At 41.7% G+C, this 17,543-nt stretch overlaps 1 protein-coding gene across 1 annotated transcript in view; it reads right to left on the bottom strand.

The window, feature by feature from the left end:
• Positions 1 to 2,967: 2,967 nt before the first annotated feature.
• Positions 2,968 to 17,543, bottom strand: part of LOC128644602 (microtubule-associated serine/threonine-protein kinase 3-like) — a gene marked incomplete at both ends in the record, with an annotated part of 30,481 nt that continues 15,905 nt past the window's right edge. The window contains 3 exons of the mRNA XM_053697148.1: positions 2,968 to 3,090; positions 3,175 to 3,401; positions 3,607 to 3,807. Of these exons, the coding sequence (XP_053553123.1) occupies positions 2,968 to 3,090; positions 3,175 to 3,401; positions 3,607 to 3,807 (551 nt within the window). The remainder of the gene's footprint in view (positions 3,091 to 3,174; positions 3,402 to 3,606; positions 3,808 to 17,543) is intronic.

The following is a 17,543-nucleotide window of genomic DNA, read 5'->3' as shown; positions in this document are numbered from 1 at the left end:
AGAGAATGAATGGGGAAGGCGGAGCCTAGGAGGGATCATGTGACCAGCTTTGCTGGGCTCTTTGCCATTTCCTGTTGGGGAAGAGAATATCCCACAAGTAAGGATGACGCCGTGGACCGGACACACCTATGTTGGAGAAAGTAGAGTTGATTTAGAAGCCATATCAGCATTCCAAGTTTTAAGCCATAAAGCTCTTCTAGCTAAAATAGCTAGAGACATAAACCTGACATCAACTCTGATAATATCAAAAATGGCATCACAGATAAAATTATTAGCATGCTGAAGAAGAATAATAATATCATGAGAATCATGATTTGTTACTTGTTGCGCTAAAGTTTCCAACCAAAAAGTTGAAGCTGCAGCAACATCAGCCAATGATATAGCAGGTCTAAGAAGATTACCTGAACACAGATAAGCTTTTCTTAGAAAGGATTCAAATTTCCTATCTAAAGGATCTTTAAACGAAGTACCATCTGACGTAGGAATGGTAGTACGTTTAGCAAGGGTAGAAATAGCCCCATCAACTTTAGGGATTTTGTCCCAAAATTCTAACCTGTCAGACGGTACAGGATATAATTGCTTAAAACGTTTAGAAGGAGTAAATGAATTACCCAATTTATCCCATTCTTTGGAAATTACTGCAGAAATAGCATTAGGAACAGGAAAAACTTCTGGAATAACCACAGGAGATTTAAATACCTTATCTAAACGTTTAGAATTAGTATCAAGAGGACCAGAATCCTCTATTTCTAAAGCAATTAATACTTCTTTAAGTAAAGAACGAATAAATTCCATTTTAAATAAATATGAAGATTTATCAGCATCAATCTCTGAAACAGAATCCTCTGAACCAGAAGAGTCATCAGAATCAGAATGATGAGGTTCATTTAAAAATTCATCTGTAGGGAGAGAAGTTTTAAAAGATTTTTTACGTTTACTAGAAGGAGAAATAACAGACATAGCCTTCTTGATGGATTCAGAAACAAAATCTCTTATGTTATCAGGAACATTCTGCACCTTAGATGTTGAAGGAACTGCAACAGACAATGGTACTTTACTAAAGGAAATATTATCTGCATTAACAAGTTTGTCATGACAATTAATACAAACAACAGCCGGAGGAATAGCTACCAAAAGTTTACAGCAGATACACTTAGCTTTGGTAGATCCAGCACTAGACAGCGATTTTCCTGTAGTATCTTCTGACTCAGATGCAACGTGAGACATCTTGCAATATGTAAGAGAAAAAACAACATATAAAGCAAAATTGATCAAATTCCTTAAATGACAGTTTCAGGAATGGGAAAAAATGCCAAAGAACAAGCTTCTAGCAACCAGAAGCAATGAAAAATGAGACTTAAATAATGTGGAGACAAAAGCGACGCCCATATTTTTTAGCGCCAAATAAGACGCCCACATTATTTGGCGCCTAAATGCTTTTGGCGCCAAAAATGACGCCACATCCGGAACGCCGACATTTTTAGCGCAAAATAACGTCAAAAAATGACGCAACTTCCGGCGACACGTATGACGCCGGAAACGGAAAAGAATTTTTGCGCCAAAAAAGTCCGCGCCAAGAATGACGCAATAAAATGAAGCATTTTCAGCCCCCGCGAGCCTAACAGCCCACAGGGAAAAAAGAGTCAAATTTTTGAAGGTAAGAAAAAATGAATAATTCAAATGCATAATCCCAAATATGAAACTGACTGTCTGAAAAATAAGGAAAGTTGAACATTCTGAGTCAAGGCAAATAAATGTTTGAATACATATATTTAGAACTTTATAAACAAAGTGCCCAACCATAGCTTAGAGTGTCACAGAAAATAAGATTTACTTACCCCAGGACACTCATCTACATGTTTGTAGAAAGCCAAACCAGTACTGAAACGAGAATCAGTAGAGGTAATGGTATATATAAGAGTATATCGTCGATCTGAAAAGGGAGGTAAGAGATGAATCTCTACGACAGATAACAGAGAACCTATGAAATAGACCCCGTAGAAGGAGATCATTGAATTCAAATAGGCAATACTCTCCTCACATCCCTCTGACATTCACTGCACGCTGAGAGGAAAACCGGCCTCCAACCTGCTGCGGAGCGCATATCAACGTAGAATCTAGTACAAACTTACTTCACCACCTCCATAGGAGGCAAAGTTTGTAAAAACTGATTTGTGGGTGTGGTGAGGGGTGTATTTATAGGCATTTTGAGGTTTGGGAAACTTTGCCCCTCCTGGTAGGAATGTATATCCCATACGTCACTAGCTCGTGGACTCTTGCTAATTACATGAAAGAAATAGACCGTCTGTTATCACTACCTTATATAAAAAAATTATGTCAGCTGGACTTTTGGAGTAATATTTTTTTTCTCTACAGAAAAAAATAGTACTGTTTAAAAATATTAAAAATAGAATTCTTACATCTTAACAGTAGCAGCGATCTTATTGATTAAGAGGTGCTCTACTAGATCCACAGAATAACCTCCTCCTTGCGCTTAGATCAGTTATTCTCACATAAAGTGTCTGGACACTATACATAATTACACAACCTATTAAATATTTTTAGTTGTTTTAGGTTGATTTTATTAACAGGTAAGATTATCCATAATTTATAATTGCCCTTTTACTTGTATGGAAGGCAAAAAAAAAAAAGGTAAGGTTTGGGTAATAGTACATCTGGGGTCAGCAACCTTAGGCCCCCAGATGTTTTGGAACTACATTTCCCATGATGCTCAGACAGCCTAAAGAGTGTCTCAGCATCATGGGAAATGTAGTTACAAAACATCTGGGGGCCAAGGTTGCTAACCCCTGTGTTACATGATAATAGATCATAGATTTCTTAAGGAAATAAGATTTTACAGTGGAGACCAAATTGTCCTAAACTGTAGAGTTTAAGAGATACATGTCATTTAAAATTAATGTAATATTAGTAGTTACATTGCTAAAGTAATACAGAACATGTACATACCTTCAACAGGAGTTCCACCACATCCATGTGTACTAGCCCAAGGACAGACTCCCCATTCACATGTGTAATCAGATCACCAGCCCTTAGACCAGCCTCATGGGCTGGACTTCCATCCTCTACACTCTGAAATCAGGAAGCCATAGTTATTTTTTTTATAAAGCACAATCTGTCCCCCTTACAAGGCAATCTAGTAACAAAGCATCTTACCCAGACCATGTGATGAACAGTATATACATCACTCTCTCCCATGTAAACACGGATAGCACGAAGAGTGAAGCCATATTTCTTCCCAGAGCTATGAATAATGATAGGAGGGCGCAAGCTGGATACTGCAATAGTTGTGTCACGGCTGGGGGAGGAATCTCGTGAGGAAGGATTGGAAGAGAGAGAGCGCGGGGATATAGGGCTTATGAGAGATCCACTGCCAAAATCATCTATGGGGGAGGAAAACATTGAAGTTGACACCTTTAAATAGAAATCAAACTTTCACAAAACTATCTTCACTGATGTCTGCTTATGAGCAACAAACATAAATCAATAAAATACGAAATGGCTACCAGCAGATAAAGAACTATGATGTAACATGCTTTGCGCAATTGTAGCACAATCGTAATATTGGATAATGGCAGAGATACTCACCAGAGGTGATGATCAGTGATAGAGCAGAGACTGAAGCAGATTTGGGGACTCTGTTTCCTGGTGATAAACTCTGCCTATCAGGAGTATCCCTTTGATGCCGTAGTCTTCGGCCGAGTCCAGCCTCCAGCATGCGTGGTGAAGAGTTCTTAGCTCCAGTGCTGTTGCTTCGCAGACGAGTCCGGCTTAAGCTGACGATATCTGCTGCATGAAGTGTGGAATCAAGAATTTAATTCTGGCACAATATGTCTAAAACAATATAAAACTACAAAAACATAAAAATTAGAAAAATAAATAAAACAAATACAGCAGTTTTTTTAAGGGATACTAAACCCAATTTCTTGTTTCATAAACCCAATCAGCAAGCGCTACCCAGGTTCTGAACCAAAAATGGGCCGGCTCTAAGCTTTACTTTCCTGCTTTATAAATAAAGATAACAAGAGAACGAAGAAAAAATTGATAATAGGAGTAAATTAGAAAGTTGCTTAGAATTGCATGCTCTATCTGAATCATTAAAGACAAAATACTAGTTTTGTATCAGTTTAAGTTAGTTAAATGAACATTACACTCAAATTTACAACAGGAAGGGTATTTTGGGTATTTGAGATTCTAGTTAGTACCTTATATACCATACAGAAAAACGTTTCCTGGCTTCTCAATACTTTGGATAATTTGTGATGATCCGAAAGCGGAAGAAGGTGGTTTCACACTGCATTCAGCTTTTTTCGGAGACAGATTTCTTCTTGAAAAAGTACAACACACTAAGATCTGGATTTGCACTTTCACAAGAAGGAATCCAGCTCCGAAAAGAGGCAAATGCTGCGAGCAGCTGCCTACTACCACATTTGGATAATCACAAATGATCCAAATGCACATGCTTAATAATTATAAACCCCTGCCTTAGAAAGTGATATACTAATAGGTTCAGTTGGGTGGCTTAAACAACCTGATTCAAATACAGTAAGATAGTAGAATAGATATTGTCCTTGGAAACCAATGTGGTTTTAAAGCCTTTAACTCTGATCATATAACTGCAATTAAGCATTGCACTGCACAAGAAAGGTTCCAAAATAATGTAACTGCTAATTTATGGGCACAATTACATTTTTGTTTGTTTTTTGCAAGTTCATGGATACACATTATAGGAATCCATATACCTAGTCTCCTTTTCTGTAATAAATTAGGGACAAAAGTACATTTGTGCTGTCATCTATCTAATCGCTGTGTAGAAATGAAGCAGGGTCATGTACATTTTACCACACTTAAAGGAACAGTATACTATAAAATTGTTTTTCCCTTAATTTGTTTCCAATTACTTTTTTTTTACCACCTGCAGAGTATATTTGTTTGTGTATATGAATTATCTGATTTTATGTTTTGAAGCCACAACTTAATAACATGGGTTGGGCTTGTAGGTATAATCAGATATCATCAGATACTTTAGTAGGCATAATCAGATATAATCAGATACTTTATCACATAGTGTACATATACATGATTATCTTATATCTGTCTGTAAACCAATCACCAATACATGGAGAGAACAATGGAAAATTAACATTTTATTACCTTATCTCTTATATACCCTAATTAACTAATTTAATCTACTGGCTCTATAACCCACTGGGAGCGTAATTTCTTAACACAGCTCAACCTTAAGGCCAAAAACTTTTAGGATAGGTGGGGATACCACAGGCTAAAATTAACTATTTTAAATGCTAATATAAGGGTAATGGAAATACTTGTAAACAATTTAATACACTCCAGCAGGTAAAATGGATCACTGGGAGAATTTTTTTGATAAACTGTACCTTTAAGTATGATAGAGGAACTCTAGAGGAAGTGCAACTAAAATTATATTTAGAGTTATTTTGCAACAAAAACAAACATATTAAATAAGTTATATTGCAATATGATTTTATTTTGTATAAACGTTTTGGGCTAGATTACAAGTGGAACGCTATTAAGTGCTTTTGCCAACGTGCTAACTGTGCTCATATGACAAGTTGAAAGTAAACAGTTTTTCGCTCACACGCTATGATGTATGCACCTCAACGTATTCCCTCCATAAAAGTCAATGGAGCAAAAAAAGTGGGAAAAAACTAACATCCCACTCGCGAGCTAACCCGTATATTCTCAAGGGTGCTATCCAAACATGAAATTATGAATATTTCACATTCCAATGTTCTTCACATAGCAGAATATGTTCCATTTATTCATAAATACATATTTCTACATATATCTGATGGTATGTTGGTACAATATATATAAAATTATATATAGGTGTGTGTGTATGTATATATATAACAGAATTTATGTTTACCTGATAAATTACTTTCTCCAACGGTGTGTCCGGTCCACGGCGTCATCCTTACTTGTGGGATATTCTCCTCCCCAACAGGAAATGGCAAAGAGCCCAGCAAAGCTGGTCACATGATCCCTCCTAGGCTCCGCCTACCCCAGTCATTCGACCGACGTTAAGGAGGAATATTTGCATAGGAGAAACCATATGTTACCGTGGTGACTGTAGTTAAAGAAAATAAATTATCAGACCTGATTAAAAAAACCAGGGCGGGCCGTGGACCGGACACACTGTTGGAGAAAGTAATTTATCAGGTAAACATAAATTCTGTTTTCTCCAACATAGGTGTGTCCGGTCCACGGCGTCATCCTTACTTGTGGGAACCAATACCAAAGCTTTAGGACACGGATGAAGGGAGGGAGCAAATCAGGTCACCTAAATGGAAGGCACCACGGCTTGCAAAACCTTTCTCCCAAAAATAGCCTCAGAAGAAGCAAAAGTATCAAATTTGTAAAATTTAGAAAAAGTGTGCAGTGAAGACCAAGTCACTGCCTTACATATCTGATCAACAGAAGCCTCGTTCTTGAAGGCCCATGTGGAAGCCACAGCCCTAGTGGAGTGAGCTGTGATTCTGTCAGGAGGCTGCCGTCCGGCAGTCTCATAAGCCAATCGGATAATGCTTTTAATCCAGAAGGAGAGAGAGGTAGAAGTTGCTTTTTGACCTCTCCGTTTACCAGAATAAACAACAAACAAAGACAAAGTTTGTCTGAAATCCTTAGTAGCTGCTAAGTAAAATTTGAGAGCACGAACTACATCCAAGTTGTGCAACAAACGTTCCTTCTTTGAAACTGGATTAGGACACAAAGAAGGCACAACTATCTCCTGGTTAATGTTTTTGTTAGAAACAACTTTTGGAAGAAAACCAGGTTTAGTACGCAAAACCACCTTATCTGCATGGAACACCAGATAAGGAGAAGAACACTGCAGAGCAGATAATTCTGAAACTCTTCTAGCAGAAGAAATTGCAACCAAAAACAAAACTTTCCAAGATAATAACTTAATATCAACGGAATGTAAGGGTTCAAACGGAACCCCCTAAAGAACTGAAAGAACTAGGTTGAGACTCCAAGGAGGAGTCAAAATTTTGTAAACAGGCTTGATTCTAACCAGAGCCTGAACAAAGACTAGAACATCTGGCACAGCTGCCAGCTTTTTGTGAAGTAACACAGACAAGGCAGAAATCTGTCCCATCAAGGAACTTGCAGATAATCCTTTTTCCAATCCTTCTCGAAGGAAGGATAGACTCTTAGGAATCTTAACCTTGTCCCAAGGGAATCCTGCAGATTCACACCAACAGATATACCAAATTATGTGGTAATTTTTCTGGTTACAGGCTTTCGGGCCTGAACAAGAGTATTAATAACAGAATCTGAGAACCCTCGCTTTGATAAGATCAAGCGTTCAATCTCCAAGCAGTCAGCTGGAGTGGGTCGAACGGACCTAGAACAAGAAGGTCTCGTCTCAAAGGTAGCTTCCATGGTGGAGCCGATGACATATTCACCAGATCTGCATACCAAGTCCTGCGTGGCCACGCAGGAGCTATCAAAATCACCGACGCCCTCTCCTGATTGATCCTGGCTACCAGCCTGGGGATGAGAGGAAACGGCGGGAACACATAAGCTAGTTTGAAGGTCCAAGGTGCTACTAGTGCATCCACTAGGGCCGCCTTGGGATCCCTGGATCTGTACCCGTAGTAAGGAACTCTGAAGTTCTGACGAGAGGCCATCAGATCCATGTCTGGAATGCCCCACGGTTGAGTGACTTGGGCAAAGATTTCCGGATGGAGTTCCCACTCCCCCGGATGCAATGTCTGACGACTCAGAAAATCCGCTTCCCAATTTTCCACTCCTGGGATGTGGATAGCAGACAGGTGGCAGGAGTGAGACTCCGCCCATAAAATGATTTTGGTCACTTCTTCCATCGCTAGGGAACTCCTTGTTCCCCCCTGATGGTTGATGTATGAACTTGGCCCTCGCTAGCTGAGGCCAAGCTTTGAGAGCATTGAATATCGCTCTCAGTTCCAGAATATTTATCGGTAGAAGAGATTCTACCCGAGACCAAAGACCCTGAGCTTTCAGGGATCCCCAGACCGCGCCCCAGCCCATCAGACTGGCGTCGATCGTGACAATGACCCACTCTGGTCTGCGGAAGGTCATCCCTTGTGACAGGTTGTCCAGGGACAGCCACCAACGGAATGAGTCTCTGGTCCTCTGATTTACTTGTATCTTTGGAGACAAGTCTGAATAGTCCCCATTCCACTGACTGAGCATGAACAGTTGTAATGGTCTTAGATGAATGCGCACAAAAGGAACTATGTCCATTGCCGCTACCATCAAACCTATCACTTCCATGCACTGCGCTATGGAAGGAAGAGGAACGGAATGAAGTATCCGACAAGAGTCTAGAAGTTTTGTTTTTCTGGCTTCTGTCAGAAAAATCCTCATTTCTAAGGAGTCTATTATAGTTCCCAAGAAGGGAACCCTCGTTGACGGAGATAGAGAACTCTTTTCCACGTTCACTTTCCATCCGTGAGATCTGAGAAAGGCCAGGACAATGTCCGTGTGAGCCTTTACTTGAGGAAGGGACGACGCTCGAATCAGAATGTCGTCCAAGTAAGGTACTACAGCAATGCCCCTTGGTCTTAGCACCGCCAGAAGGGACCCTAGTACCTATGAGAAAATCCTAGGAGCAGTGGCTAATCCGAAAGAAAACGCCACGAACTGGAAATGCTTGTCCAGGAATTCAAACCTTAGGAACCGATGATGTTCCTTGTGGATAGGAATATGTAGATACGCATCCTTGAAATCCACCTTGGTCATGAATTGACCTTCCTGGATGGAAGGAAGGAGTGTTCGAATGGTTTCCATCTTGAACGATGGAACCTTGAGAAACTTGTTCAAGATCTTGAGATCTAAGATTGGTCTGAACGTTCCCTCTTTTTTGGGAACTATGAACAGATTGGAGTAGAACCCCATCCCTTGTTCTCCTAATGGAACAGGATGAATCACTCCCATTTTTAGCAGGTCTTCTACCCAATGTAAGAATGCCTGTCTTCTTATGTGATCTGAAGACAACTGAGACCTGTGGAACCTCCCCCTTGGAGGAAGCCCCTTGAACCCCAGAGAATAACCTTGGGAGACTATTTCTAGCGCCCAAGGATCCAGAACATCTCTTGCCCCAGCCTGAGCGAAGAGAGAGAGTCTGCCCCCCACCAGATCCGGTCCCGGATCGGGGGCCCGCATTTCATGCTGTCTTGGTAGCAGTGGCAGGTTTCCTGGCCTGCTTTCCTTTGTTCCAGCCTTGCATAGGTCTCCAGGCTGGATTGGCTTGAGAAGTATTACCTTCCTGCTTAGAGGACGTAGCCCTTGGGGCTGATCCGTTTCTGCGAAAGGGACGAAACTTAGGATTATTTTTGGTCTTGAAAAGACCTATCCTGAGGAAGGGCGTGGCCCTTGCCCCCAGTGATATCAGAGATAATCTCTTTCAAGTCAGGGCCAAAGAGTGTTTTCCCCTTGAAAGGAATGTCAAGCAATTTGTTCTTGGAAGACGCATCCGCTGCCCAAGATTTTAACCAAAGCGCTCTGCGCCACAATAGCAAACCCAGAATTTTTTCGCCGCTAACCTAGCCAATTGCAAGGTGGCGTCTAGGGTGAAAGAATTAGCCAATTTAAGAGCACGAATTCTGTCCATAATCTCCTCATAAGAAGAAGAATTACTAATAATCGCCTTTCCTAGCTCATCAAACTAGAAACACGCGGCTGCAGTGACAGGGACAATGCATGCAATTGGTTGTAGAAGGGAACCTTGCTGAACAAACATCTTTAGCAGACCTTCTAATTTTTTATCCATAGGATCTTGGAAAGCACAACTATCTTCTATGGGTATAGTGGCGCGCTTGTGTAGAGTAGAAACCGCCCCCTCGACCTTGGGGACTGTCTGCCATCAGTCCTTTCTGGGGTCGACTATAGGAAAACAATTTTATAAATATGGGGGGAGGTACTAAAGGTATACCGGGCCTGTCCCATTCTTTACTAACAATGTACGCCACCCGCTTGGATATAGGAAAAGCTTCGGGGGGCCCCGGGGCCTCTAAGAACTTTTCCATTTTACATAGTGGTTCTGGAATGACCAGATAATCACAATCATCCAAATTGGATAACACCTCCTTAAGCAGAGCGCGGAGATGTTCCAACTTAAATTTAAAAGTAATCACATCAGGTTCAGCTTATTGAGAAATGTTTCCTGAATCTGAAATTTCTCCCTCAGACAAAACCTCCCTGGCCCCCTCAGACTGGTGTAGGGGCCCTTCAGAAACCATATCATCAGCGTTCTCATGCTCTACAGAATTTTCTAAAACAGAGCAGTTGCGCTTTCACTGATAAGTGGGCATATTGGCTAAAATGTTTTTGATAGAATTATCCATTACAGCCGTTAAATGTTGCATAGTAAGGAGTATTGGCGCACTAGATGTACTAGGGGCCTCCTGTATGGGCAAGACTGGTGTAGACGAAGGAGGGGATGATGCAGTACCATGCTTACTCCCCTCACTTGAGGAATCATCTTGGGCATCATTTTTACTAAATTTTTTTATGACATAAAATACATATAGTTAAATGAGAAGGAACCTTGGTTTCCCCACAGTCAGAACACAATCTATCTGGTAGTTCAGACATTGTAAACAGGCATAAACTTGATAACAAAGCACAAAAAACGTTTTAAAATAAAACCGTTACTGTCACTTTAAATTTTAAACTAAACACACTTTATTACTGCAATTGCGAAAAAGTATGAAGGAATTGTTCAAAATTCACCAAAATTTCACCACAGTGTCTTAAAGCCTTAAAAGTATTGCACACCAAATTTGGAAGCTTTAACCCTTAAAATAACGGAACCGGAGCCGTTTTTATATTTAACCCCTTTACAGTCCCTGGAATCTGCTTTGCTGAGACCCAACCAAGCCCAAAGGGGAATACGATACCAAATGATGCCTTCAGAAAGACTTTTCTATGTATCAGAGCTCCACACACATGCAGCTGCATGCCATGCTGTCCTCAAAAACAAGTGCGCCATACCGGCGCGAAAATGAGGCTCTGACTATGATTAGGGAAAGCCCCTAAAGAATAAGGTGTCAAAAACAGTGCCTGCCGATATAATCATATCAAAATACCCAGAATAAATGATTCCTCAAGGCTAAATATGTGTTAATAATGAATCGATTTAGCCCAGAAAAAGTCTACAGTCTTAATAAGCCCTTGTGAAGCCCTTATTTACTATCTTAATAAACATGGCTTACCGGATCCCATAGGGAAAATGACAGCTTCCAGCATTACATCGTCTTGTTAGAATGTGTCATACCTCAAGCAGTAAGAGACTGCACACTGTTCCCCCAACTGAAGTTAATTGCTCTCAACAGTCCTGTGTGGAACAGCCATGGATTTTAGTTACGGTGCTAAAATCATTTTCCTCATACAAACAGAAATCTTCATCTCTTTTCTGTTTCTGAGTAAATAGTACATACCAGCACTATTTTAAAATAACAAACTCTTGATTGAATAATAAAAACTACAGTTAAACACTAAAAAACTCTAAGCCATCTCCGTGGAGATGTTGCCTGTACAACGGCAAAGAGAATGACTGGGGTAGGCGGAGCCTAGGAGGGATCATGTGACCAGCTTTGCTGGGCTCTTTGCCATTTCCTGTTGGGGAGGAGAATATCCCACAAGTAAGGATGACGCCGTGGACCGGACACACCTATGTTGGAGAAATATATATCTATTTAAAAATACTTACAACATATTCTGCTATGTTCAGATCATTGGAATGTAAAATTTTAACAGTAAATTCATAAAAAACACAATTTATGCTTACCAGATAAATTCCTTTCTGTCCGGAGTCCACGGCTTCATTCCTTACTGTTGGAAAATACAACACCTGGCCACAAGGAGGAGGCAGAGACACCCCAGCCAAATGCTTAAATATCCCTCCCACTTCCTCATTACCCCAGTCATTCTGCTGAGGGAACAAGGAAAAGTAAGAGAAACATTAGGGTATAAATGGTGCCAGAAGAATAAAATAAATAATAGGGGACCGCACATAGACAAGAAAAAACAAACAAACGGGGGCTGTGGACTCTACCTATCTGGAAGGAAAGGAATTTATCTGTTAAGCATAAATTGTTTTCCTTCCTAAGATAGGAAGAGTCCATGGCTTCATTCCTTACTGTTTGGAAAACTATACCCAAGCTCCAGAGGACACTGAATGAATATCGGGAGGCAGGACCATCTTTAACACAGGGCAAAAGGGGCAGCTGCCCAGGGCCCAGTCTCTGTTGAGGGGCCCAAGAGTCCTAAAAAAAAAAAAATTTTTTTTTTTTTATGGTTTATACCAGACGGCTGATGTGACATGGGGAACACACACATTCAGTCATAATACTGTCACAGTCAAAAGTACTCTGCTTATATATTTAAAAAAAAAAAAACTGTGCCAGACCGTGCCAGTGTCATGTGACATGCCAAGCTATAGCCATATGCTGTTTTAGATGTGCACTGTGCAGCACTGAATGCAAAGCGCTAACTTGGCATCCAGCCATTCCCACTGCATCAGAAAAGGTCCTACTGGGGTTACCACTGTTACCAGGTAACTGCTCTGGTGGTGGGGATTGTTTCTGGGTAGGGCTGACTGTAGGCACATGCAGCAGAAAGCTGGAGCGGCAGGCACATGAGGATTTGAACATCTGTGCAGCTGCATACACTTCTCTTTTCAGTCTTGAGGCTGTATGACACATCTCACACTGTAGCCATGCAGCCTTGGGAAGACAGCATCCAGTCTGCTGGTCCCCTTAGCCCTGCTCTTTCTGCTGTGGCCAAGATAAACTAACTGAAGTTTGTTAGGGGAACAGTGCTTTGTAGAAAGGTGTCAGTGGGAAGAATAAGTGAGTGCACACATGCCCCTCCCCATGCAGCATTGTCTAGTGCAGGGTGAGAGGGAACTTGTCCCTAGCAAAGAAGTAACATGTGCTGCTGTGGCTGATGTATAGTGTCATGCTGATACTTTAAACATTAATGTAAGGTTTATTTTTATAGTTTTTGTTTTCTCTCTGTCTCAGATTTTACAGTTTCCCATAGCAGTTCTGCTGTTCCAGTCAGTAAACTTATATTTGTCTGCACCTCCATGCTTCCTCCTCAGTCTTTAACTTGCTTTGCTCCTGTTGGCTGCCCTAAATATATTTAACCAGCTAACCTCACACCAGAATCACATTCAAAAGAATATTAAATAAATCCACAGTGGAGGAATTTATATATTTATTTGCTTATTAATACTGCTTAGGTACAGTTTCACATATTGCAATTTTTTTTTTTAAATGATTAGCCCAGCAGTGGATGATCCACTACTGGGCTAATAATTTTGAAAACAATTATAAAATAAATTGATTTAGTTGTTTTTTGGGATGTTGGGGTGGAGAGCGAAATTGCATGGGGTGGGGGGGGGGGGGGCAAAGAAAATTTTTGCCCAGAGTCCAGTCAATATTAAAGACGGCCCTGTCGGGAGGGAGCAAAAAGGAAGAGGCGGACCCTATTCTGAGGGCACCACAGCCTGCAAAACTTTTCTCCTGAAAGCTGCTTCAGCTGAAGCAAAAACATCAAACTTGTAAAATTTTGAAAAAATATGTAAGGAGGACCAGGTAGCCAACTTACAAATCTGATCCATAGAGGCCTCGTTCTTAAAGGCCCAAGAGGAAGCCACTGCTCTAGTGGAATGAGCCGTTATCCTCACAGGAGGACGATGTCCCGCTGTCTCGTAAGCTAAGCGCATGACACTCCTTAACCAAAAAGATAGGGAAGTTGAAGTAGCATTCTGCCCCTTTACGCTTTCCCGAATAGACAACAAACAAAGAGGAAGATTGTCTAAACTCCTTAGTAGCCGGAAGATAGAACTTCAACACGCGAACCACATCCAAATTGTGAAGTAAGCGTTCCTTCGATGAAGGATTAGGACACAAGGAAGGAACCACAATCTCCCCTGATTGATGTTGCGATCTGACACAACCTTAGGAAGAAAACCTAAGTTAGTACGTAAAACTGCCTTATCTGCATGAAAAATCAGATAAGGGGGCTCACATTGCAAAGCAGAGATCTCAAAAAACTCTGTGTGCAGAGACAATAGCATATAAAAGGAGAACCTTCCAAGAAAACAATTTAATGTCAACGGAATGCAGAGGCTCAAACGGAACCTGTTGCAATACCTGAAGAACAAGATTTAGGCTCCAAGGAGGAGCCCCAGATCTAAACACAGGTCTGATCCTAAAGAGAGCACTAACAAAAGACTGCACGCCTCGAAGCTCAGCCAGTCTCTTGTGCAATAAAACCGACAGGGCCGAAATCCGTCCCCTCGGGGAACTAGCAGAAAGGCCCTTTTTCAGCCCATCCTGGATAAAAGATAAGATCCTGGCAACCTTAACTCTGTGCCAGGAAAAACCACACTCTTCACACCAGAATAAGTAGATCCTCCACACCTTGTGGTAGATACGCCGATTAACTGGTTTACGAGCTTGAATAACAGTATCAATGACACTCTGAAAGAAAACTCTCTTGGCTAAGACTAACAGTTCAATCACCATGCAGTCAGTCTCGGAGAATCTAGATTTTGATGAACAAAAGGACCTTGTATCAGCAGGTCTCTGCGACAAGGTAACTTCCAGGGAGGAGATGAGGACATCCCCACTAGATCCGTGAACCACATCCTTCCCTGCAACGATGGAGAAATCAGGTTTACTGACACCCAGTCCTGCTTGATGCGGGCCACCACTCGAGGTAATGGGGGAAACAGAAATATGAGTTTGAACCTCCAGGACACTGCTCCAGGGCACTGCTAGTTCCACTGTCTCAGCACGCACAGTTGTAAAGGTCTGAGACGGAACCTGGCAAAAGGAATGATGTCCATGCAGGACACTATGAAACCAATCACCTCCATACACTGAGCCACAGAAGGACTCAAAGAGGTCCGGAGGGCAAGACATGCTGAAGATAGCTTGCAACGTCTCTGGTCTGTTAGAAATATCCTCATGGATATGGAGTCTATTATAGTACCCAGGAATTACACCATGGTACTAGGGATAAGAGAACTCTTTTCCAAGTTTATCTTCCATCCAGAAGGGACTCCGAGAATTCTTCCGAAAGATGAAAGGATGGTGCTTGAACCAGAATATCATTCAAGTATGGGGCTACTGCAATACCCTGAGTTCTGGCAATGGCTAGAAGAGCCCCCAGAACCTTCGTAATGATTCTTGGGGCAGTAGCTACGCCAAATGGAAGGGCAATGAACTGGAAGTGCTGGTCCAGGAATGCAAACCTCAGGAACTGAAAGTGCTCCCTGTGGATTGGAACATGAAGGTAAGCTTCCTTCAGATCTATAGTGGTCATAAACTGGCCTTCCTAAATTAAAGGAAGGATGGACCTTATTGTCTCCATCTTGAAGGAAGGGACACTGAGAAATTTGTTTAAGCACTTTAGGTCCAGAATTGGGCGGAAAGTTCCCTCCTTCTTTGGGACCACGAAAAGGTTCGAATAAAACCCCAAACCTCTTTTTTCGATAGGCACTGGGACAACAACTCCTAAGTAGGATAGACCCCAGACACACCCGAGAAAGGCATCCCTCTTTTCTGGTCTGGTAGACAGATTTGAGAAAAGAAATCTGCCTCTTGGCGGATGAGATTTGAACCCTATCTTATATCCCTGAGATACCACCTCCAGGACCCACAGATCCTGTACGTCCTTGAACCAGACATCTGAAAAAAGAGACAGTCTGCCCCCTACACAATCTGATCCCAGATCGGGGGATGCCCCTTCATGACGATTTGTTTTGGGTGGGCTTCTTATTCTGCTTGGATTTATTCCAGGACTGAGCCGGCTTCCAAGTACTCTTGGGTTGCTAAGGCTTGGAGGATTGTTGTCGTTGGGATTTGTTAGAACGAAAGAAACGAAAATTAGAAGATTGTCGTCCCTTAGACTTCTTATCTTGCGGTAGGAAGGCACCCTTGCCTCCGATAACCGTAGAAATAATGGAGTTCAGGCATGGACCAAATAAAATCTTTCCCTTGAAGGGAAGAGAAAGGAGTCTGGACTTAGAAGTCATATCCGCAGACCAAGACTTCAACCAGAGGCCTTTGCATTTAGGCAATTAATTTGCATGTTCGCATCACAGATAAAAGAATTAGCAATTCTCAGAGCTTTAATTCTGACTTGAGGGGAGACTGCACCTCAATGATTTCCGACAAAGAGCCTCACCAGTAGGTAGCCGCAACTGCAGCCTCCGGTTGAAACTAAAATCCTGTGTGTTGAAACATTTTTCTCAGAAAGGTTATTTTCTTATCCATTGGCTCTGTGAACTAAGAACTATCCTCAACAGGTATAGTAGTACGTTTAGCAAGCATAGAGATAGCACCATCCACCTTAGGAATGGAGCCCCACAAATCAAGTTGAGAGTCCAAGACCAGGAGCAACTTTTTAAAAGAAGACGAGGGGGAAAAGGAAGAACCAATTCTTTCCCATTCGTTCTTAATAATGTTCGCCATTTTAACCGGCACAGGAAAAGTAAAAGGAACTTTCCTGTCTTTGTAAACTCTGTCGACTTTAGGTATCATAGGTTCTTCGGCCAGCGCGGCCTCTGGAACCTCTAACGTAGACAGAATCTCCTTTAATAAAAAACGCAAGTGCTCAATTTTAAATCTAAAAGGACGGTTCCTCTGCAGCAGGAGGCTTAGACGCTGAGGACTCCGACCCAGAACATTCACCCTCTGAAGCTACAGAGGTTAACTCATCATAGGATAACAGACTAATAGCTAAATCCGATAAATATTTAGATGACTCCGGGTCAGGAGAACTATGTTTAACCTTTCTCATGCATTTGTTAGAGCGAGGTAATGCACTGAGGGCCGCAGAAACCGCCGTTTGTAACTGCGTGGCAAAGTCCACAGGAATAAGGCCCCCTCCGGATGAGGATTAGATGTGCTATGGGGAACTGCATGTGGAGTGGATAATGTAGCAAGGTAGTAATCTTACGGGACACAGAGTCCTGAGAGGTAGACGGCTCAGAGGGACTAAGATCCTTAGCAGGCTTGTTTGTCTCCCTTCTTAGACTTTATAACGGTGTTAAGGCATGTGGAACATAATTGAGTGGGCGGGAAAACCACGGCCTCCTCACAATATAAACAGGTATGATTTAGTACAGAAGGAGTACCTTCTAACATGTCAGACTCCTCCAAAGCTCACGTTATACCCACAGAAGGACACAAATAAAAACGTTTTTTATCATAGAAAACTGCACCTTTATACTCCCAATGGCTGGGGCACTCAGAACCTCCTAGACAGTAAACAGAGGAAACGCTCTCCTCAGGTTCAAGTCTAAGGCAGAATGGGGGAAATTAACAGAGTTAAGTACAGCAAGTAATAGCAGCTGTGCAACACTTTCAAAAACGAAAGTGAAACCTGTTTGCTCCAGCCAAAAACACACAGTCTATCAGCCCAGGAAAAAAATCACACAAAGCAGCATGTAAATAATTAATACACTGATTAATTAACCC

The sequence above is a fragment of the Bombina bombina genome, unplaced genomic scaffold (genome assembly GCF_027579735.1).
Source record: "Bombina bombina isolate aBomBom1 unplaced genomic scaffold, aBomBom1.pri scaffold_1739, whole genome shotgun sequence".
Lineage (NCBI taxonomy): Eukaryota > Metazoa > Chordata > Amphibia > Anura > Bombinatoridae > Bombina > Bombina bombina.
The sequence above is the reverse complement of the archived record's forward strand: the minus strand, read 5'-3'. Positions and strand labels throughout refer to the sequence as shown.